This window comes from Acomys minous, assembly GCF_964271855.1.
Source record: "Acomys minous genome assembly, chromosome: 15".
Taxonomy (NCBI): Eukaryota; Metazoa; Chordata; class Mammalia; order Rodentia; family Muridae; genus Acomys; species Acomys minous.
In genome coordinates, this window is record NC_140497.1 from 93,358,907 (window position 1) to 93,383,088 (window position 24,182).

General features: G+C 48.1%; 1 protein-coding gene and 1 long non-coding RNA gene across 2 annotated transcripts; one reads left to right on the top strand and one right to left on the bottom strand.

Annotated features, from left to right (window-relative positions):
- The first annotated feature begins 145 nt into the window (after window positions 1-145).
- Window positions 146-18,062, top strand: LOC311584133. Its single transcript, XR_014774799.1, has 3 exons — window positions 146-1,368; window positions 7,416-7,649; window positions 17,936-18,062. It is a non-coding gene; the product is annotated as an uncharacterized lncRNA (long non-coding RNA).
- On the bottom strand, window positions 17,912-23,679 carry LOC311584130 (uncharacterized protein C4orf36 homolog). Its single transcript, XM_084758233.1, has 4 exons — window positions 23,524-23,679; window positions 22,956-23,086; window positions 18,858-19,009; window positions 17,912-18,451 (listed from the first exon to the last, which is right to left on the bottom strand). The coding sequence occupies exons 2-4, from the start codon at window positions 23,018-23,020 to the stop codon at window positions 18,318-18,320; spliced, it is 351 nt and encodes a 116-aa protein (XP_084614359.1). The 5' UTR covers window positions 23,021-23,086; window positions 23,524-23,679; the 3' UTR covers window positions 17,912-18,317.
- Between the last annotated feature and the right edge of the window lie 503 nt (window positions 23,680-24,182).

Consider the following 24,182-nt stretch of genomic DNA (forward strand, 5'->3'; position numbering starts at 1 on the left):
GTGAAGCAAGGCCGGTCTGGAAAATGTCAAAGAGGCGGAGGATACTTTCCAGAGACTTTAAAATGGCCTTTTTTTTTTTTTCCTTTTTCTTCTTCTGTTATTTCTCTGGGGACTTTGTGTCTAAAGCTGATAATTAAACACCTGCAAGGACAAGATGGAATTGAGCACTTGGTTATGTCTCATAAAACGTGTGGAAACCCGTCTCTCTCCCAACATAATTCAAGAGAGCTGTCACTTTCTTTTGGAGACTTAAGTCTGCTTTGAGACACACGCCCTTGGGCCACCTAGTGACGACGCCCGGGAGTCATGCAGATAGATGCATGTCTGAGGGCCACTTCTGACACAGTCAGTGCCCAGTGGCCCTCTGTGCTAACCATGTCTGAGGGGGAAACCACACAAGGACAAAATTTCAAAAAATTTCAAAACCATCAGCTGCCACCCTCTCCCCGCTGACGGCAGACCCGACCTGCTGTTTGTGGGGGATGATCATGGATGAGTTTGGAACTTTAGGCTAGAAAATCCATTGAGAAGTAAGGGCTCCCAGAGCTGTTCTGTGGGAGCTTGGAAGGTAAGAGTCCCGAGAGCAGTGCGGGTGACAGAGGCCTGGCTTGCCAGGGGTCAGAAGGAAGCAGAGACTGTGGTTCTGGTCAGCTGGGACCAAAGAACCAGCTGTGATTAAGAAGAGACCAGTGTCAAGCCGGGTGTGGTGGCGCACGCCTTCAATCCCAGCACTTGGGAGGCAGAGGCAGGCGGATCGCTGTGAGTTCGAGGCCAGCCTGGTCTACAAAGCGAGTCCAGGACAGTCAAGGCTACACAGAGAAACCCTGTCTCAAAAAAAAAAAAAAAAAAGAAAGAAAGAAAGAAAAAGAAAGAGGAGAGACCAGTGTGGTCGAAGTGAAGTGTTCTGGGAAGAATTTCCTCAGGGTCAGCACAAAGAAGCTGTGGTCCAGAAGCAGCCAAGTTGTATCTCCTGTTGGTGGCTGAACTTGGTTGTGTCAGAGTCACCCAGGTGGCACCGGTTTTGAAGGCATGAAAGGGTCATGGAGAGCAGCTGAGGCTCGGCACTGTGAGAGGCCAGGAGAGGCCGTTGGTGAAGGTGCCGCCTCAGTGGCCGTTAAAGCCCCAGGATTGAAGGGTCGGGCAGAGAAGTTGAGGGAACATGAAGGCACTGTGGAGAGAGCCCAGGAGAGGCTATTGGTGAAAGTGCAGCCCAGTTACAGAAGAAGACCCCAGCATTTTCAAGACTCCAGTCCCATGGGGCCAGACACAGTGGAGCGGAGCTGGCCTGAACTTAGAAGACAGGCTGTGTGCTGCGGAGGGTGGAGCTGAGGTGACTCAACCAAGCCCTCTGGAAAAGCCCAGAAGATCGTGAGTGAATACTGGATGTTGAACGTTGAGTTGTTTGTTTGTTTGTTTGTTTTATGTATACAATATTCCCTCTTCAAGTGAGTGAGCAGGCCAGAAGAAAGCACCAGATCTTTTTATAGACAGTTATGAGCCACCATCTGGTTTCTGGGAATTGTACTCAGGACCTTTGGGAGAACTGCCAGTGCTCTTACCCTCTGAGCCATGTCTCCAGCACCTTGTTTTTATTTTTGTTTTTCAAGACAGGGTTTCTCTGTGTCAAATTCTCTGTTCTAGACTCTCTTTGTAGGCCAGACTGGCCTCAAACTCACAGAGATCCACCTGCCTCCGCCTCCTGAGTGCGGGGATTAAAAGCGTGTGCCACCACCCCCAGTTTCCGACAGTGCCTGAAAGTGCTGCATAGGGTGAGAAAAGCTGTTTCCAGCATCACCCAACTGTGGGCGTGTTCAAGCCACACTAACCACCTACCGGGCAAGATGTGCTCCCTGGTGCAATAGTGTGTGACTACCCAGGGGATAGCTGTCTTAGTGAGGGTCACTGTCGCTCCAATGAAACACCGTGACCAAAGCAACTGGGAGGAAAGGGTTTATTCGGCTTGCACCTCTACATCACTGCTCATCACGGGAGGAAGTCAGGGCAGGAACCTGGAGGCAGGAGCTGATGCAGAGGCCATGGAGGGTGCTGCCTACTGGCTTTGGCCTCATGGTTTGTTCAGCCTATCTCTCTCTTTTCTGAGCCTTTTCTGAGGCAGTTTCTCTATGTAGCCATGGTTGTCCTGGAATTCACTCTATAGACCAGGCCTTCTCTGCCTCCCAAAGTCCTGAAATTAAAGGTGTGTGCTGCCACCACCCTCTTCAGCCTTCTTCTTCCTCCTCCTCCTCCTCCTCCTCTTTCTCCTCCTCCTCAAGATTTATTTGTTAAGTATACACAGTACTTTGCCTGCATATATGCCTGCATGCCAGAAGAGGGCGCCAGATATCATTATAGACAGTCATGAGCCACCATGAGATTGCTGGGAATTGAACTCAGGATCTTTAGAAGAAGCCGCCAGTGTTCTTAACTTCTGAACCATCTCTCCAGTCCCCTTGCTGCTTTCTTATAGCACCCAGGCCCACCAGCCCAGGGGTAGTGTCACACGTCAATCACTAATTAAGAAAATGCTCTACAGCCGGGCATGGTGGCGCACACTTTAATCCCAGCATTTGGGAGGCAGAGGCAGGTAGATCGCTGTGAGTTCAAGGCCATCCTGGTCTCCAAAGGGAGTCTAGGACAGCCAAGGCTACACAGAGAAACCTTTTCTCAAAAAACAAAAAACAAAACAACAACAACAACAAAAGGCTAGCAGAGAGGGGTGAAGTGTCCAATTCAGCTCAGTTTGATTGCTTTTTCTCTTTTCTTTTCTTTCTTTCTTTCTTTCTTTTTTTTTTTTTTTTTCTTTTTTTGGTTTTTTGAAACAGGATTTCTCTGTGCAGCCTTGGTTGTCCTAGACTCAATTTGCAGACCAGGCTGGCCTCCAACTTGCAGTGATCAGCCTGCCTCTGCCTCTGGAGTACTGGGATTAAAGGCGTGCACCACCACACCGGGCTCAGTTTGATTTCTTTATGCCCTATGACTATAATATATTCTTTATAGGGATGGGAGCTTATTGAATTTCAGTGGGCAGCCAAGAGCAATGGTAACATCCGGTATTGTTCGTAGGAACTTGGGGACCTCCCTGGCTGACAATTTCTATAGACCTGAAATGGAGCTTTGAGAACTCATGGCTTCTAGGAGAAGCATTACCTATCCACGAAAGATACCTTCACTTAAAATAGTTTTCATTGCATTTGCATGGGCTTATAAAATTGTTTTCCATATGAATTTTTTCAAATATCTGTAATGGTGGGGCGGGGGCAGGCGGGGGAGTCTTGTCAAATGGTTTCTTCAGTTTCTTCCATGTTTTCAGGGTTCCTTGTGGGTCTTTTCCTTAGATTGACCTCAAAGCACATGTCTTAGGCTGCTGTGAACGGCACTGTTTCCTTTAGTACTTCTTCATTGTGTTCACCATTGGTAAACACTACTGGTTTTTATCTGTTTGTTTTGTAACCCGCCGCTTTGCCAAGCATGTCTTTCACATCTAGGAGTTTCTCTGTGGCTGCTTCAGGGTGCCTCAGGTGCAATCGTCTACAAATAAAACTGCTTTGCCTTCTTTCTTCCATATTTTTATTTCTCTTATCTCTTTCATCTTCCTGCTTTTCATATGGCTTCTCGCACTATATTGAGTAGGAGTGATGCCAGTTTGCACGTTGTCCGAGTGTGATGCCAGTGTGTGCCTTGTCCTAGTGTGATGCCAGTGTGCACCTTGTCCTAGTGTGATGCCAGTGTGCACCTTGTCCTAGTGTAATGCCAGTGCATGCCTTGTCCTAATGTGATACCAGTGCATGCCTTGTCCTAGTGTGATGTTCATGTGCGCCTTGTCCTAATGTGATACCAGTGCATGCCTTGTCCTAGTGTGATGTTCATGTGCGCCTTGTCCTAATGTGATACCAGTGCATGCCTTGTCCTAGTGTGATGCCAGTGTGCACCTTGTCCTAATGTGATACCAGTGCATGCCTTGTCCTAGTGTGATGACAGTGTGCACCTTGTCCTAGTGTGAGACCCACACACATCCTTGTCCTAATGTGAGGCCCATGTGCACCTTGTCCTAATTTGCTGCCTGTGAGTACCCTTGTCCTAATGTCCACAGAGATGCTTTGAGTTTCTCTCTACACATTAAATCCTTACTACAGACTTGTCATGTGTAGCCTTTATTAAACTGGGAAGTGTCCCCTTCACGTCAAGTCTCCCTGGGGATGTTTTGTCACGAAGGGATGTTAGAGTTTCTGTATTTACTTGGATGTTCATGTGACTGGACATTAACCATTTATTTATATGACAAATTACATTTACTGACTTGAGTCATCACTGCATGCCTGGAATAAAGTCAGCTTGATCAAGCTGAAAGAACTTTTTGATGGGTTGAATTTCATTTGCAAGTATCATCTTGGGAACTGTGTGTTCATTAGGGAGACTGGTGTGTAATATTTTTGTTTTGGTTTTGTCTGACATTAGAATTAGAATACTGGTTTCATAAGGAATTTGGAGGGACATTCTTCCTTTCCCACCTTATGGAACGCTTTGAGAAGTTCTAGGGCTATTTCTTTTTTGCATGACTGATAGAATCCTGTGCTAAATTCATCCAGATCTGGGCATTTTTCAACTGGGAGATTTTAAGTTATCGCTTCAATCTCACTTTAATAGATCTTAGAAATTACTTATTTTACCTTTGTTAACTGTAGTAAGTCAAATGCTTTCAGATTTTCCAGTTTAGTGCAACGTAAAGTATTATGGTATGGCTCCATAATTTTCTGGATTTCATTGGAAACTGCTGTGACGTCTCCTTTTTCATCTCAACATGTGTACTGTGGCACATGCTTAAACACAGGTGTACATCATAACATAAGAGCATGCAAACAGTAATAATGAGTGGATCATTTTTGTTATTTTAGGAAGAAGGGCTGCAGAGCTGGCCAGTGCCTTTCACACACGGCAACATAGTAGGAGGTGATGTCTAGGAACCAGAAAGTGGCCCTTACCAGATGTTGGGGATTCTTTATCTTGAGAAAACAAAAATATTTTAAGCTAGTTCTTGAGGTTTTTATCATAGCCGTACAAATAAACCAACAGTATTGGCTGAAAAAAATCATAACACAGTGTGGCAGGGTATTTGGTCACACTGTGAATCCTGAGGTTGTGTTGGGGAAAAAAAAAAACTGTTTCTAGTTGCGGTGTGGCTCAGCCCTAGCACACACCTTTAATCCTAGAGGTTCCTGTCTAAGTGTTGTAAACAGCGTTAACGTTAACTCTAGGTCAAGAGCAAGAAACCAGTTGACGGGGACTGAACATGAAAAAAAAAAACCAGAGTAAGAGGACGTCAGGAGAATGGATAGAGAGGCACACAGGAAGCAGAAGGGAGGGACATTCCATTTAAGGAAAGGAGCATTGGAGGAAGGTCATCTGGGTGCTTTCTCTGCCTCTCTGAGCTAGCAGGTTTTCACCCCTGCATCTGGCTCCAGAGCCTTTATTGGTAAAACTGAACAACTGATATTTTGTTTAAAAAGCTACAATCCAGTCTAACTATATTTAGAGGGAGGTATAAATGTTACTTTTGTGTTGAGGCTAGGGCAAAGAGAAATGTCATAATCTTTTTTTTTTTCTACTAATAAATCGATATATTGTCCCCCCAAAAGAAAAACTCAACATTGTTAAAGTAGTCCAACCAGATCAAACAAACCTAGAAGCTCTTTGGGGGATTGTTATCTCTTGCCAGAGCAGCCATGTTCTGAATTAGAATTCTTCTACACAACATTCCAATATCATGGTGGTGTTTGGATACAGGACAAGACACAGAAAAAGAGTGATCAGGCAAAGCGGTCTGTCTCCAGAGTGGAAACTAGGAGGAGAGGTGTAGAGGAATTTTAATCAAGCAACATGGCTACTCTGGCTGGAATACAGACACGCCTTTAATCTCAGGAGGCAGAGGCAAGCAGATCTCTGAGTTCAAGGCCAGCCTGGTATAGAGCAAGTTTCAGGTAAAGAAAAGCTTAGTGTGGTGGTACATGCGTTAGTCCCAGCACTCAGGAGAAAGAGGCCTGCAGATCACTGAGTTCTAGTCAGTTCTGTTCAAGCAGTTCGCTTGAGTCAGTGAGCTGAGAGGCTGTGCAGTGGAGTTGAGTTTGTGGCAGTTCAGTCCGTGGAATTCAGAGGCGGTTTTACCAGGAGAGTTTTACAGAGGCAGGTTGAAGAGAGAGCAAGCCATACACAGGTGAAGACAGACCGAGCCAGAGGAAGAGGAGCCAGAAGATTAGAGCAGACTACTGGGGTTAGTTTGAGACCAAGCAAAGCAATTCAGAGAATGAGAGAAAAGACAGATTGAATCAGTCAGCTTGGAAAGGAGTTTGAACCAGAATAGCTGAGTTGAACCAGCTGACCAGAGTTCAGAAAAAAAAAAAGAAAGAAAGAAAGAAAAGAAAGAGTAAGCTTATTCATCAGTAAATCTCAGAGGCTGAAAACATTCTAGGCCTAGAATAGATTGTATGGAGTCTAGAAGCTTCCAGGAATAGGCCTAGGTGAGCAGATGGAGACAGTAAACTTCTAAGACAGCAATTAAATCTGGGGAATAAAAGTTACTCTTAGAGAGAACTCCTGTTTTTAAAAATAATCTCTATCTGACTCTTTAAATTCATATTCTTTTTTTAGCTTTTTTTGTGTCATTTTTGTATTTTGGTTTTTGGTTTGTTTGTTTCTTTTAAGATTTTATTTATTTTATGTATGAGCGCTCTATCTGCATGTGCACTTGCAGGCCAGAAGAGGGCTTCAGATCCCAATATAGATGGTTGTGAGCCACCATGTGGTTGCTGGGAATTGAACTCAGGACCTCTGGAAGAATAGACAATGCTCTTGTCCACTGAGCCATCTCTCCAGCCCCCTTGATTTTTGGTTTTTTAAGACGGTTTATCTTTGTAGCCTTGGCTGTCCTGGAACTTGCTTTGTAGACCAGGCTGATTCACAGAGTTTTGCCTGCCTCTGCCTCCCAAGTGCTGGGATTAAAGGTGTGCACCGCCACCGCCACACACACCCCCCCCCCAACTTATTACTGTCTTTATTGAATCTGATCTTTAACAGTCCGATCAGTTATTTTATTCTATAGACTTTTAGACTTTTGGAAACATTTGCAGTTTCCAAGGAAACGATAGGATACATTATCTGTGCGACTTGATGGCCCAGAGGTACTATCCTAAAAGGAATGCACACACTCGGCAACCAGGCTGAGCTACATTCATCTTATCACAGCACAAAACACAAAATAAAAAAATACTGTTTTTTATTCCTCTGTGAGTAAGAGAGAGAATGTGTGTGTGTCCTGATAAGTTTCATTAGTTGCTCACAGGAATATTAATAACAGCTTTTTCAGAGACGTATGGCCACCTGACCAGCAGTTACTACAGTACTGAAAAAACGTTTATTTGCAGCTTCTCTGGAAAACTGGGAAGATTTTCCCCTTGGACGAAACAAGATTGGAAGTTCTTCCCTGTCATCACTGTGGCACGGCCTCAGCAGGCCGAGCTGAGAAGCTGCCCGCCCTTCAGCAAGAGTCATGTTTGTAACCCTCAAGTCTTCGCAGTCACCTGTCTATCGTCACTGACTTGCATCACACGAGGATGCCTGGGCTTGTGCTCATACGGCCCGCCTTATCTAACACCAGGGTGAGTGCATTCATAAAGGCCATCTATCTTATTTGATAACTCGGGTGCGTGGTTTCATAATGCCTGACTAATGCATAATCTTAAAATCCTAGCATGAGCCGGGCGTGGTAATGCTCACCAGAGGCAGAGACAGGCGGATCGCTGAGAGTTCAAGGCCAGCCTGGTCTACAAAGTGAGTCCAGGACGGCCAAACCTACCCAGAGAAACCCTGTCTCGATAAAACAAAAAACAAAACAAAACAAAAACAAACAAAAAAAAGATCCTAGCATGGATGCCAATACATCAAGAATTGTTCAAAACAAAAACAAAATGCCGGACCTGCCGGCTCTGTGTGCTTGCCTTTGCCACCAGCACTGGGGAGGCAGAAGCAGGTGGACCTTTGTGAATTCCAGGGTAGTCTATGTCTGGGCCCGCCGGACAATCAACTGGGACCCTCGGACCCCTAGGGAGAGAATGGGGGACAAGAGCCGCAAAGAACGGACAGCAAGTCAAGGAGTCTGATCAAGCTGACAAAATTTTATTTTCTCAGGCTGCTTATATACTTTAAAGGCAGGGAGGGGGTGAGGAGGTGAGAAGCGATTGGTCTTGGCTGCAGCTGTGCAGGGTATCAATTATATCAATTAGGGCCAGGGGGAGGGGGGGAATGGAGCTCATGGCTAGCCACATTCTGAGAAACCACATCAGGAACCTGGCTGACTGAGAGAGCCAGGCCAGGTGGGTATCTAGGAGACCGTGACCATAGATCTATATCTGGTTCATGAGAAGCCGAGAACAATAAGGCTCCAGGGTGACTGTGGAGAAGTCTTTGTGAAGAAGGAAGAAGCGAAGGGAGAAGGCCTGAGAGGACCTAAGTTTGTAGAGCCAAAGCAGTTTGAGCTGAGCAGAAGTACAAAGCCGCCCGTGGCAAGTCTACACACTGGATTCCAGAACAGCCAGAGCCACCGTGTGTGTGTGCTGGAACTCAAACCAGCGTCATGTGTAAGGGCAACAGGGGCTCTTAACTTCTAAGCTGCCTCTCCAGTCCTTGAGATTGGTCCTCAAAAAAGTGGCAGGGTGTGAGGTTACAAGAAAAGAAGTAAGCAGGACAGTTCAGCCCTGCAGCTGGGACTAACTCTTCTTTTAAATGCCTATGCGTCAAGGGAAGGTTATAAGGCATGTGAAGAATAAGAAAATATGTCAAAATAAAAATAGAGCTGGAGAGACAGCTCAGAGGAAAAGAGCACTGGCTTCTCTTCCAAAGGTCCTGAGTTCCAGTCCCAGCAACCCACATAGTGGCTCACAACTATGTATAAAGAGATCTGGTTGTCTTTAATCCCAGCACTCCTGAGGCAGAGGCGGGTGGATCCCTGTGAGTTCAAAGGCCAGCCTGATCTACAAAGTGAGTCCAGGACAGCCAGGGATATACACAGAGAAACCCTGTCTCGAAAAACGGAGAGAGAAGCTGTGTGGTGGTGGCGCACGCCTTTAATCCCAGCACTCGGGAGGCAGGTGGATCGCTGTGAGTTTGAAGCCAGCCTGGTCTACAGAGCGAGTCCAGGACAGTCAAGGCTACACAGAGAAACCCTGTCTCAAAAAAAACACAAAAAGAAAGAAAAAAGAAAAACTGAGAGAGAGAGAGAGAGAGAGAGAGAGAGAGATGCAAGCAAAACACTATACAAAATTAATAAATCTTTGAAAAAATAGTTGCTGGGTGGTGACAGTCACCTTTAATCCCAGCACATGGGAGGCAGAGGCAGGTGGATCTCTGAGTTTGAGGCCAGCCTGGTCTACAGACAGTTCCAGGACATCCAGGGCTACACAGAGAAACCCTGTCTCAGGAAAAAAAAAATAATCTTCAGAAATAAACTGTAAAGCAAGGTGGACCTATCAGCTACCTAACAAAAAACCCAGAACAGTCTCCGCCATGGTGCTGTGCGTTAACAAAGAGCATTGGATGATCAGGATAAAGTCAGGGAAATACGATCTGGGGTGCAACTCGGTTGGCAGAGTGCTTGCCTACCATGCATGGAGTTCTGAGCTCCATCCCCAGGGGCACACAGGTCAGGCATGGCAGTGTGCATCTGTACAACCCCACCACTCGGGAATCAAAAGATCGGGAGCTCAAGGTCTTCCTCTTGAGCTACAGTGAAGACCAGGCTAGCCTGGAATGCTATAGACCCTATCTCCATGGATAAGATGGGTTGGTAGGTTGATGGATGGGTGGTTGGGTAGGTGGATGGATGGATAGACAGATGGATAGATGGATAGATGGATGGACAGATAAAAGGGTGTGCATGGTAGCACTCACCTTTAACCCAGCACTGCAGAGGTGGAGTTCTAGGCCAGCCTGGTCTGCAAAATGAGTTCTAGAACATCCAGGGCTGTACAGAGAAACCCTGTCTATAAATAAATAAGAAGAAAGAAAGGAAGGAAGGAAGGAAGAAAGGAGGGAGGGCCACGTATGGCGGCACATGCCTTTAATCCCAGCAGAGGCAGGTAGGTCTCTGTGGGTTCATGGCCAGCCTAGTCTACAAAGTGAGTCTAGGACAGCCAAGGCTATTATACAGAGAAACCCTGTCTCAAAAAAACAAAAAGAAGCTGGGCATGGTGGCGCATGCCTTTAATCCCAGCACTTGGGAGGCAGAAGGCAGGCAGATTGCTCTGAATTCAAGGCCAGCCTGGTCTAGTCCAGGACAGCCAAGGCGACACAGTGAAACCTTGTCTCAGGAAAAAACAAACAAACAAAAAAGGAAGGAAGGGAGGGAGAATGTGCTGTCTTCAGCAATAGGGTTATTTTGTCAAGTTCTTGTGAGTAGCCAAAAGCAGTGGGGGTGAGGGTAGAGTCTAGACCCTCCAAACAAGTTGGCAATGGTGGCCACACAACTGGGCACTGAACTTTCTGTTTTATAAACTGTGGGAGGAGCTTACACACACACACACACACACACACACACACACACACACACACACACACACACACACACACACACAGGGCAAACTCTCTAAATATAGAGAGCTCATGAAGAGGAAGTTCCCACATTGCTTTTTCCAGCATCCTATTGTTGGCCCTTCCTCTGCTCTCCGCCTGACTCCCCCACCCCTCCCCTGACTGGGCCCCCATCAGCCCCTTCCCCTTTATTCATCCTCCCCAGCAAGAATATGAAACCCTTTGCTCAAGAGCTGGAGAGCCGATGCCACAGCTAAGAACCCTGGCTGCTCTCGCAGAAGACCCACATTCCGTTCCCACCACCCACATAGACGCTCACAGCTGCCACACTCAGTCCCCCACCCGCATAGACGCTCACAGCTGCCACACCCAGTCCTCCACCCGCATAGATGCTCACAGCTGCCACACTCAGTCCCCAGCACCCACATAGACGCTCACAGCTGCCACACTCAGTCCCCAGCACCCACATAGACACTCACAGCTGCCACACTCAGTCCTGAGCACCCACATAGACACTCACAGCTGCCACACTCAGTCCCCCACCCACATAGACGCTCACAGCTGCCACACTCAGTCCCCAGTACCCGCATAGACGCTCACAGCTGCCACACTCAGTAACCAGTACCCACATAGACGCTCACAGCTGCCACACTCAGTCCTCCACCCGCATAGACGCTCACAGCTGCCACACTCAGTCCCCAGCACCCACATAGACGCTCACAGCTGCCACACTCAGTCCCCAGCACCCACATAGACACTCACAGCTGCCACACTCAGTCCCCAGCACCCACATAGACGCTCACAACTATCACACTCAGTCCTCCACCCGCATAGACGCTCACAGCTGCCACACTCAGTCCCCAGCACCCACATAGACGCTCACAGCTGCCACACTCAGTCCCCAGCACCCACATAGACACTCACAGCTGCCACTCAGTCCCCAGCACCCGCATAGACGCTCACAGCTGCCACACTCAGTCCCCAGCACCCGCATAGACGCTCACAGCTGCCACACTCAGTCCCCAGTACCCGCATAGACGCTCACAGCTGCCACACTCAGTCCCCAGTACCCGCATAGACGCTCACAGCTGCCACACTCAGTCCCCAGCACCCACATAGACGCTCACAGCTGCCACACTCAGTACCCAGCACCCACATAGACACTCACAGCTGCCACACTCAGTCCCCAGCACCCGCATAGACGCTCACAGCTGCCACACTCAGTCCCCAGCACCCACATAGACGCTCACAACTATCACACTCAGTCCCCAGCACCCACATAGACGCTCACAACTATCACACTCAGTCCTCCACCCGCATAGACGCTCACAGCTGCCACACTCAGTCCCCCACCCACATAGACACTCACAGCTGCCACACTCAGTCCCCCACCCGCATAGACGCTCACAGCTGCCACACTCAGATCCCAGCACCCACATAGACGCTCACAGCTGCCACACTCAGTCCTCCACCCGCATAGACGCTCACAGCTGCCACACTCAGTCCCCCACCCACATAGACGCTCACAGCTGCCACACTCAGTCCCCCACCCGCATAGACACTCACAGCTGCCACACTCAGTCCCCAGCACCCACATAGACGCTCACAGCTGCCACACTCAGTCCCCAGCACCCACATAGACACTCACAGCTGCCACACTCAGTCCTCCACCCGCATAGACGCTCACAGCTGCCACACTCAGTCCCCCACCCGCATAGACACTCACAGCTGCCACACTCAGTCCCCAGTACCCACATAGACGCTCACAGCTGCCACACTCAGTCCCCCACCCGCATAGACGCTCACAGCTGCCACACTCAGTCCCCAGCACCCACATAGACGCTCACAGCTGCCACACTCAGTCCCCCACCCGCATAGACACTCACAGCTGCCACACTCAGTCCCCAGTACCCACATAGACGCTCACAGCTGCCACACTCAGTCCCCAGCACCCGCATAGACGCTCACAGCTGCCACACTCAGTCCCCCACCCACATAGACCCTCACAGCTGCCACACTCAGTCCCCAGTACCCGCATAGACACTCACAGCTGCCACACTCAGTCCCCAGCACCCACATAGACGCTCACAGCTGCCACACTCAGTCCCCAGCACCCACATAGACGCTCACAACTATCACACTCAGTCCTCCACCCGCATAGATGCTCACAGCTGCCACACTCAGTCCCCAGCACCCACATAGACGCTCACAGCTGTCACACTCAGTCCCCAGTACCCGCATAGACGCTCACAGCTGCCACACTCAGTCCCCCACCCGAATAGATGCTCACAGCTGCCACACTCAGTCCCCAGCACCCGCATAGACGCTCACAGCTGCCACACTCAGTCCCCAGCACCCGCATAGATGCTCACAGCTGCCACACTCAGTCCCCCACCCACATAGACGCTCACAGCTGCCACACTCAGTCCCCAGCACCCACATAGACGCTCACAGCTGCCACACTCAGTCCCCCACCCGCATAGATGCTCACAGCTGCCACACTCAGTCCCCAGCACCCGCCTAGACGCTCACAACTATCACACTCAGTCCTCCACCCGCATAGACACTCACAGCTGTCTGTAACGTCTCTGCCAGGAGGTCTGATGCCCTCTCTTCTGGCTTTGTGAGGTACCAGGTGTACGTATGCTACCCAAACATACATGCAGGTAAAACACAATAGATAAATATTTTATAAACTAAAACCTTCACTCATTATTTTGCAAAGCTCTTAATTTTTCTACAAGCAGTTTTAAGAGATTCAAAACATGTGATGAAAATACTTTGTAACTAGAAGACTCTGTCGGCTTCAGAAGGCATTTTTCTCTCATTAACGAAGAACTTCAATTTCTTCACATCCTATCTCTTTTTAAAAAGGTATTATATGCTTTATACCGCAAAGCTTTTTACAAAACAAAAACAAACAACAAAAAACATGTTTTGTTAACTTTCACAGAAGCACCGAAGAATAGAAATCTAACATGAGCCAAGCAGTAGTGGCACATGCCTTTTAACCCAAGTACTCAGGAGAATCTCCGACTTTGAGGCCAGCCTGGTATATGGAGTAAGTTCCAGGACAGCCAGGGCGACACAGTGAAACCCTGTCTCAAAAAAATTAAAATTAAAAAAAGAGGCCTGGCATAACCTGTGTCTGAGGAAAGGTGTGACACACGTAAGAGCCCCTAGAAGGTCCTGAGCCAACCACGGACTACAGGGAGACATTCACATGTGGCCTTTCTGCACAGAAAGTCTCCAGGAGTCTTTTAAGAGAAAGAGATGTGACAAGCGATTATGGGGACCACACCATGTTTTAAAGAAAGACACCCTAGAACTGACATAAAGAGAGTGTGACTTGGTGCTGGAACCCTGCCTACGGGCTGCAAGGACACAAGCAGAAGAGCTGGGGCCTCAAGGAGCAGCACACCAGCCACCAGGAACTTCCGTGCAGTTGCTATGTATAAAGAGAGGCGGAGGGCTTAGCTGGTGGCTAGTGGCTGGTGGCTGGTGGCTGGTGGCTGGTGGCTGGTGGCTGGTGGCTGGTGGCAGCTCTCCCAAGGCGGCGGCCTTGGGCTGTAAACAAGTGGGAGGAGGAAGGTGCGGTTTCAATGTCATTTTTGTGCGCGCTGTGTACAAGTCCACAAACGTTTGTACTTGGGAAGAAGGCTTTGGCAATTTTCTCTTGGGGCTCTGGATCCCTTGGGTGTGTAGCCTTGGTCGTTGTCATGGCTGTGCCCATGGCAATAGTGCCCAGCCACTCAGGACTTCACTCAGTCAGGGCCACTTCTTGCTCTCTACAACAGAGGTCATGTGTTTCCACCCCCACCTCTCTCTCCTCTGTCCTCTGTCCTGCCGCGCCCCCCCCCAGTCTACACACACACACACACACACAAAGGAGGGAGTAAGTGTAGAGATTGAAACATTCCGTCCTTCAGGAAAATTTCTTAAGAATGAAGGTAAACAACTAAAAGAAGGGGGAAAAGGCTTCAGGAAGTTCCGGAAACGTAACTAGATTCATTAGGCTCTTCCCTGCCGCAGTACACAAGCCAAGCTGCAAAGAAGACCCCGAGACCAGACCAGTGCTCTTAACCTCTGAGCCATCTCTCCAGCCCCCAGGCAGCCAAAATCTTTACCAGCTGAACCACCTCACCAGTCTAGTGTCATGTTTTGAATTATAATACTAGGTCATATCACACACACACACACACACACACACACACACACACACACACACAAACAAAACTCTCAAGACTTTGCTCTGTCCCCCAGACCAGCCTCAAACTCACAATCCCCCTCCCCCAGCCTCCGGCCTGTTAGAATGGCAGGTGTTCACACCACAATCCTCCTCCCCCAGCTTCTGTCCCATTAGAATGGCAGGTGTTCACACCACAATCCCCCTCCCCCAGCCTCTGTCCCATTAGAATGGCAGGTGTTCACACGACAATCCTCCTCCCCCAGCCTCTGTCCCATTGGAATAGCAGGTGTTCACACCACAATCCCCCTCCCCCAGCCTCCGGCCCACTAGAATGGCAGGTGTTCACACCACATCTAGCTTCAAAACAGACATTCATGAAATGTTCAATAGTTCAGGTTTCTAGCAAGGTTAACAGAGTCAGCCAACCGTCTTTTACACCTAGATTGCTGTGCTAGAGGGTCCTGTGCTCACAGCAGTGCCTATCACCAAAGCCAGCCTCACTTGGCTGTAGGCAGCTCACCCAGTCCAGTGACACTCCTGTGAACTAGGTGCTGTTATTATCACCACTTCGCACACAGACTAGGAGACAAACTCACCTAGCCCAAGTCACAGTGTTAGAGGTGATTGAAGAAAAGAGAGCCTAGGGTCTGTGTTCCTTTCTGTTTCTCAGTGCTGGAGACCCAATCCTCACGTATAGTCAGTCTACCCCCATGTTACACACAAGCCCAAGGCTGGACAGCTAAGCACCACTGCATCATGGTACCTTTTATCAAGCTGGGAGAAGAGAAGACCCTAAAGTGCCTGCCAAATCTCTTTTAAAAAAACAGTGCTTCAATAGCTGAGTAGTATTCCATAGTATAAATGTACCACAGTTTCTTTATCCATTCTTCTACTGAGGGACACTTAGGCTGTTTCCATGTTCCGGCTATTACGAATAAGGGTGCTATGAACATGGTTGAGCATATGTCCTTGTTGTGTGGTGGAGCATCTTCTGGGTATATTCCAAGGAGTGGAATAGCTGGGTCTTAAGGAAGCCTTATTCCCAGTTTTCTGAGAAAGCACAAGATAGATTTCCAAAGTGGCTGTACTAGTTTGCATTCCCACCAGCAATGAAGGAGTGTTCATCTTTCTCCACATCCTCACCAGCATGTGGTGTCACTTGAATTTTTGATCTTAGCCATTGTGATGGGTGTAAGATGGAATCTCAGAGTTGTTTTGATTTGCCTTTCTCTGATGACTAAGGACGTTGAGTATTTCTTTAAGTGTTTCTCAGCCATTCGATATTCCTCTGTTGAGAATTCTTTGTTTAGTTCTGAGCCCCATTTCTCAATTGGGTTATTTGGTTTGGTGGTGTTTAATTTCTTGAGTTCTTTTACATTTTGGATATTAGCTCTTTGTCAGATGTAGGGTTGATGAAGATCTTTTCCCAGTCTGTAGGCTGTCGCTTTGTTCTCTTGACAGTGTTTCCTGCCTTACAGAAGCTTCTCAGCCTCATGAGGTCCCATTTATTAATTGTTGACCTTAAGGCCTGGGCTGTTGGTGTTCTGTTCAGGAAGTTGTCTCCTGTGCCAATGTGTTCCAGGCTCTCGCCCACTTTTTCTTCTAACCAATTTAGTGGCTCTGGTTTAAAATTGAGGTCTTTGAAATTTGTGGACAAATGCATTGAGCTAGAAATGATCATAATGAGTGAGTTAACCCAGAAGCAGAAAGAGTCAAATGGTATATATTCATTTATATGTGGACACTAGCCCAAGGGGCATGTCCCATGAAAGTCTTCACTTACCAGGAAAGTGGGACAGAGGGGAGGACATCCTACTGGGACTCTAGATGAGAGAAGCATGGGAGAATGGGGAAATAGAAGGATCAAGAGGGTCCTAGAAACCTACAAGAAGAACATTATGATGGGCAGATCTGGGTCCTGGGGTTCTGTTCAAACTATGGCACCAGCCAAGGACAATACATGCAGTAAACTTTAAAGCCCTACCCAGATCTACCCAATGGACAGGACATTCTCCACAGTTGAGTGGAGAGTGGGGACTGACTTTCACACGAACTCTGGTGCCTCATATTTGACCATGTCCCCTGGATGGGGAGACCCGGTGGCACTCAGAGGAAGGATAGCAGGCTACCAAGAAGAGACTTGATACCCTATGAGCATATACAGGGGGAGGAGGTCCCCCTCAGTCACAGTCATAGATAGGGGAGGGGAGTGGGAGGAAAGTGGGAGGGAGGGAGGAATGGGAGGATACAAGGGATGGGATAACAATTTAGATGTAATATGAATAAATTAATTTTAAAATGCATATATGTGTGTGTGTGTGTGCTTTGCCAGGTGTGGTGGCACATGCCTGTAATCCCAGCACTCAGGAGGCAGAGGCAGTTGGATCTCTGAGTTCGAGGCCAGCCTGGTTTACAGAGTTAGTCCAGGACAGCCAAGGTCACACAAAGAAACCCTGTCTTGATAAAACAAAAAACAAAAAGACAGGGGGAAAAAAAAAACAATATGACATTAGCCGGGCGCGGTGGTGCACTCCTTTAATCCCAGCACTTGGGAGGCAAAGGCAGGCAGATCACTGTGAATTCCAGGCCAGCCTGGTCTACAAAGTAAATCCAGGACAGCCAAGACTACACAGAAAAACCCTATCTGAAAAACCAAACACAAAAAACCCAGGCATTAGTATCCAAATGCGCTTTATTGTATTCAAAGTCTAGAAAATGTATCCACACAAGCTCGGTTCTTTGCAGTTAACTGCTCGTTCCCCAGCCACTCAGCAAATGGGCTCTCCTCACAGTGAGGCCGCCTCTGTCCCTTCATGTCCCTTCAACACACGTGCTGCACCTGATCCGGGTCCATTGTAGAAAAAAAAAACTATAGCCAGAAGGGAAGTGGGGTGGCACTTTTTCCAAGAGAAGAAAAGCAAAGTAAGCCTTACTTTAAAGTACCACATGATGAGAAAGAAAGAAAGATGAGAGAGAAAGAGAGAAAGAAAGAAAAAAGAGAGAGAGAGAAAGAAAAAAAGAAAGAAAGAGAAAAAGAAAGGTACCACATGAGAATGAGCGAGACTTTGCCGAAAATTGATAACTGTCGAGTTAACTGAAATGAAATCTATCATTTTCTTAACTGGATAGAAATTTTCATTTCTCTGAGTTTTGTTTTGTTTTGTTTTTTAGCAAGCTTCATTCTGACCTTGTTTTGAGAACTCTCCTTGGGGCTCTCAAAGTTGCACCTTCCAACGTCTCTCCAGAATGCTGCCTTGCGCGAGGACTGTCCTCTTCCACCACACAATCTTATAAGCATTGAAACGAGTGACACAAAATGACTCAAGTCCAGGCGGGTTTTCGTCTACTTAGAGGGAGGGCTGTCGTGTGTGACACAAAGGACAGGAGTGTGGCAGGAACTCAGGGGCACTGTCACAGTGTCCACCAAGCCATGTCTAAGACATTGGCCCAATCACGCAGAGGCTCCGCTGCGTCCACTTCACACAGTGAAGGAGTTGGAGACCGTTTCCCCCATAGACGCTGGAGACGGGTTCAGACTCAGCAACGCCATGGGTCACTTGGGTTGAAGTGGTCTTCTTAAACCAACTTTCTTTTGCCTCAGGGAAACCTGGATTTCTGCACGCGCTTTCTCCTGATCCTTGAGTTTTGTTAGGCGCTTTATTTCGTAGTCCTTTTCCAGTTTGATGGCTAAAATAAAATAAAATAATAAAAAATCAAGCAAATGAAGCCATCTTTTTGTGGCGTTTTTTTCACTTGGCACCATCTCAAAACTGAGTTTTGCACAGCAGGTGGACACTGTTGAAGAACTGACAACTTTACTGAGGACAGACAGGGGACAAGGGTGTGCATCGTGAACACAAAAGTTCTTATGGTAGGCGAGCATGTTGGCACGAGCCTCTGATCTCAGCACTCGGGAGGCAGAAGCAAGAGGGTCTCTGTGAGTTCAAGGTCAACCTGGTCTACCAAGTGACTTCAGAACAGCCAAGGCTACACAGAGAGGGTACCCTGTCTCAGGGGGAGGGAAAAAAGTTCTTGTGGTAACTAGTAAATGCTACGGTCGTGCGTTTGTTGAAGCCAGCCTTAGAGAACTCACCTTGTGCTGATGGGAGCCGGACTTCTTTGGTTTGGCACGCTGTGAGTGTCGTGGGACTGCCAAATGCGATCTCCCCCAGGAAGGGCAGCCTGAGGTTCGTTAGGTTTGTGTACCAGGTCTTTGTGAGCTGGGCAAGGTCCCAGGGTTCCTGTCTAAGGCAAAGCGTCATGCACTTATTCAGTCGGTTCTTCTGGGCACGCTGTGTGACATACAGACAGCGTCTTGCTACCTTCCCCTCCACTTTTGCTTATAGAAGCTTTTCCAGAGTTACCGCCCTAACTTGGAAGAAAAACCCACCAATTAACACAGAGACACATTGGTAAAAGACCAGAAAACACGCCAGGGTTTGTTCACAGTGTAGCAGCCTACAGTTCCAGCCAATGCGCTAATGAGATTGTAATCAGGAACTACAAGCTACAATTTATTTATTTATCTACTTACTTACTTACTTACTTGGTCACTTATTTTTGACACAGGATCTCACTGTGACACCCTGGCTAGCATTGAATCTCTGTGTAGACCAGTCTGACCTCAAATTCACAGAGAGCTGCCTCCTTCTGCCTCCCAAATGCTGGCCTTAAAGGTATGTGCCACCACACCTAACTGCCATGTGTTTTTGTGTCTGAACAAATAGTATCACAAGCTGCGTAGAGTAGTGCATGCGTGCAGTCCTGAGAGTGGAGGGACACGACTATAATCCTAGTGCTTAGGAGGCAGAGGCAGGGGGACAGTGAGTTTGAAGACAGCCTGGACTGTATAGTAAGTTCCAGAGCAGCCTTGGTGCGCATGACAGAAGTCTGTCTGAGAGAACAGCAAAGGGATGGGGCTCATCCCCAGAGAGATGGCTCAGTGATTAAGTGCACTTGCTGCTCTTGAAGGTGACCCAGGTTCAATCCCCAACACCCACATGGCAGCTCAGAACCATCTGAAACCCCAGTTGTAGGGGATCCAGTAGCCACACAAGCAAAGCATACATACACATAGTGTAAAATAAGTAAAATGTAAAACAAAATAAGAACAACAAAGGGACCGGGAAGAGGGCTCAGTGGGTAAAGTCGTTGGCGCTAAACCTGACTCCGTGCAGTTCACTTCCCAGGACCTACATGGTAGAAAGGGCAATAACATCCTGAGAACTGTCCTCTGATCCCCACTCACACACACAGGCATAGGCATATACAAGTATTCATAGGTAAATAACTATTTAAAAATTCAAAACAAAAAATAGATTTATGCAAGGATGTAAGAGAAAGATAGATGATAGATGGAAGGATGGATAATAAATCGACAGATGATAGATGATATAGACAAATAAAGATAGATGAAGAAGCCGGGCGTGGTGGCGCACGCCTTTAATCGCAGCACTCGAGAGGCAGAGGCAGGCAGATCGCTGTGAGTTCGAGGCCAGCCTGGTCTACAAAGTGAGTCCAGGACAGCCAAGACTACACAGAGAGACCCTGTCTCAAAAAACTAAAAAAAAAAAAAAGATAGATGAAGATAGAGCTAGATGATAGGTAGGTAGGTAGATAATAAATCGACAGATGATAGATGATATAGAGATAATGATAGGTACGCAGATGATATAGATAAATAGAGACTGATGGAAAAGATGGAGATAACTAGGTAGATGGATAGATGATAGGTAGAAGATGGCATAGGATGGGTTGATCAATGGTAGGAAGATAGATAGATATAGATGGATGGATGGATGATAGCCAGAAGATGATGGATAGATGATTGATAGGTAGAGTATATCACAAAAGTAAGAAAGGGGCTGGAGAGATGTTCAATGATAAAAGGGCAGTTGTTGACCTTACTGAGGACCAGGGTTCAATTCCAGAACCCACATGGCGGCTCACAACCATCTGTAACTTCAGTTCCAGGGACCTGGCGCCGCCTTCTGGCCTCTGTAGGGCACACGCAGGCAAAATACTCACACACACACACACACACACACACACACACACACACACACACACACGGAAAATAAAGCCAAAAAAAGGGAACCTGCGCTTCGCCACACTGAGCAGGTGATATACAGAGCGTGGGCACATGTGGAGGCTCTAGTACATAATCTCGAGAAATAAGTTACACTCATTAAAACGGTGCCTATAAACCTTAATGTTACTTAATTCTGAAGGGCAAATATCAGCTACGTATTTCTAATACACAACCTATAATACTTCAGCCATATATGCTCGAGTCTGAGTGGGGAAAACGGTCTGCATGGCCAATTCTTCAAGGCCAGCTAAGGTTATGTAGTAAGAAATAATAATAATAATAATAATAATAATAATAATAATAATAATAATAGCAATTTCTATGGCAATACCACAGAGTGCAACTACTGTGTGGTGCTAGCAATGCATTAATTGTATGTTCTCTGTATTCCAGGCACCCAGCAGGTCTTAGACGTGCCTCATATTACTTGCAAGCCCCACCACAATAGATAGGCATGCTTTGCCGGGCAGGTGGTGGCGCACGCCTGTAATCCCAGCACTCAGGAGGCAGAGGCAGGCGGGTCTCTGTGAGTTCAAGGCCAGCCTGGTCTACAAAGCCAGAATGTTTTCAGCCTCTGACACTTGCTGCTTAATAAGCTCATCCTTTCTAGCTCTTTCTGAGCTCTGGCTGGCTGGTTCAGCTCAACTGTTCTGACTCAAGCTCCTCTCCTAGCCGACTGATGCGATCTGGCTTCTCTCTCAGCCTCTCACTGGATAGCTCTGCTTGGCCTTAAACCAACTCCAGCAGTCTGTTCTGATCTTCCGGCTCATTCTCATTCTCTGGCTCGTTCTGTCTTCACCAGTGTCTGGCTTGTTCTCTCTGCAACCTCCCTCTTTAAAAATGTCCTGGTAAAACTGCCTCTGAATTCCAGGACAGCCAGGGCTACACAGAGAAACCCTGTCTCAAAACAAAACAAAAACAACCAAAGCCAGATATGGGCGTTAAGGGAAGACATGCTGTGCAGGGGGCGCCAGGCTTGGAGCTCAGGGCTTGACAAGTCCATGCTGATGTACACTGCCTGCCAAAGAGGACAGGAGGCTCAGCTGACCCTTTGTACCAGCTAAGGGAGTGTTCTTATACCGTGGTCCTTAGTATATTTGTTCACTCTAAAGTTGTCTTTTAAGACAATAACAGTAAGCCTCTGGGGCCAAGCAGCCAGACCAAGGTTAGCAGCCAGAGGAGACAATTACCTCAGCTCTCCACTGCCCTGATTTCCCTCAGTCGGGAATTGTGGTCTGGAAGTGCCCTGGAAATGAAGCCAAATAAATCCTTTCTTCCCCTGTGTGCATTATTTTAACTTTTCAGATCCTTTTATTGTTTTATATAAGTGTTTTGCTTGCGTGTGTCTGTGTATGTCATGCATGCTTTACACCCATTGCATCCAGAAGAGTGGGGGAGAGCTCCTGTTACTGGAGTTAGGAGACTGTTGTGAGCCACTGTGCGGGTGCTGGGAACCGAGCCCTGGTCCTTTGCAAAAGTAGCAGGTGATGCACTTAATCCACACGCTGAGTCTCTAGACCCCATTTGTATATTCTTTTAAAAGTGCCATCTGGGAAGCTGGACCATCCCTCTGCGCCCTAACTGCTTTGGCAAAGGACGGAGGTTTGGTTCCCAGCACCTAAAGAAGGCAGCTCACGACCACCTGGAACTCCAAGTCCAGGGAATCCAACACCATCTTCTGGCCTTCATGGTCATCTCAACGTAGTGCACACACAAAGAGGTATGTAGAAACATAAAATAAAATGTTGTTTTGGCACAGGGTTTCTCTGTCACCCTGGCTGTCCTGGAACTCACTCTGTAGACCAGGCTGGCACAGAGATCGGCCTGCCTCTGCCTCCAGGCATGTGCCACCATGCCCGGAATTTTAAAATAAAAAAATTTTTTTTCAAGTATTCTTTTAAAGACAAAAATTCAGACCCTTTGAAGTGCTTTCCTGTACTCGAATAACTTGATGGGAACAGAAGAGCTCAGCTCTGTCCCAACCTCCAGCAGCCGTGAGGCTGTAATTAAAACAAAACAAAACAAATAAACAACGCGGGCGCGCGCGCGCGCGCGCGCGTGTGTGTGTGTGTGTGTGTGTGTGTGTTTATGCATACTTACACTTTGTAACAGCTGCCCTTCAAAATGGTTTGTACTGTGTTCCTTCTTGGCAAGCCATACGCCATGATGAGAATGATCACAGCCTTCCTCACGTAGGAGCCTGATGTAATGTCGCTCTCTATTCACTTTGCCTGAAAGAACACCAACCGCCCTAATTAACGGCTCTCATTTCAATATTTTAAGGCCAAATAACCAAAAGGTCCCCGAGAAAGCATTAGGGCGGGAGGGGCGTGGTCAGGAAGCGCATCGTAAACATTCACTGGACCTGAACCCTGAACATAAAAGCTAGTTATGTTCATTTCCTGAAGTCGCCCAATCAATTCAGACACCATCTAAGGAGAGAGAAAGCCAAGCGAGGGTCGTCCCGTGCGAGGTTGTAGTTGGCAGCCATTGTTGGATCTAGCAGGTTCTCGCAGCTGCGCGCCCTTGTGGCTGTGATAAGGATAACGACACCAGACACCCGGTAGCACGGGCTGGGAACCCCAGGCATGCACTGGCTGCCTCAGGGCGCAGCAGCGAGTGCCCGCCTCGCCCTCCCACGCCCGTGCTGCTCCCCGCGCCTCTATACCCGGCGGGATGTCAGCCGAGCCTGGCCGCGACCCCGCGACCCAGGGCTGCTCGCTCTAGGCGCACATGGCTATGCACTCTCATTGGTCCCGCCGCGGACACGCGCCTGTTTGCTCCAGTGTCAGCTTTGCTCGCCCGGCCCGCGCCCTGCGTCACCAGTCACCTCAATAAAGGGCTTTGTGTACGCGCTGGACGCAGGGGCCCAGCTCTCTGCTATAGGAGTTACACCCCACGAGTGGGTGACAGTTGCCGTCCACGCCCACGCTCGCTCGAGGCTCCTGGGACAGCTCCTTGTTCCTGGGAAGAGCAGATAGACTTGTGTGGACAGTCCGCACTGCAGTGATGACGGTGGGGGGAGGAGGGACCGGAAGGTTGGGGGTGGGGTGTCCGTCTAGCCACCTCTTAGGGTCCCAAGCAAATGGGACCCACATGGTTGCTCACAGCCATCTGTAACTCCAACTCTTGGGGACGTGGCACTCTCCTCTCAACTCCAAAGGCATCATGCATGCCTATAGTGTACATGCATACACATAGGCTTGACTGAAACTCCATAGAGACCCAAAGCTAGAACCATCAGCTAAACAGCTCCGGGATTTCTGGCTGTCAGAAAATAAGACAGACCTAGGCTGTGGCTCCGGTGTTAGAATGCTTGTCTAACAA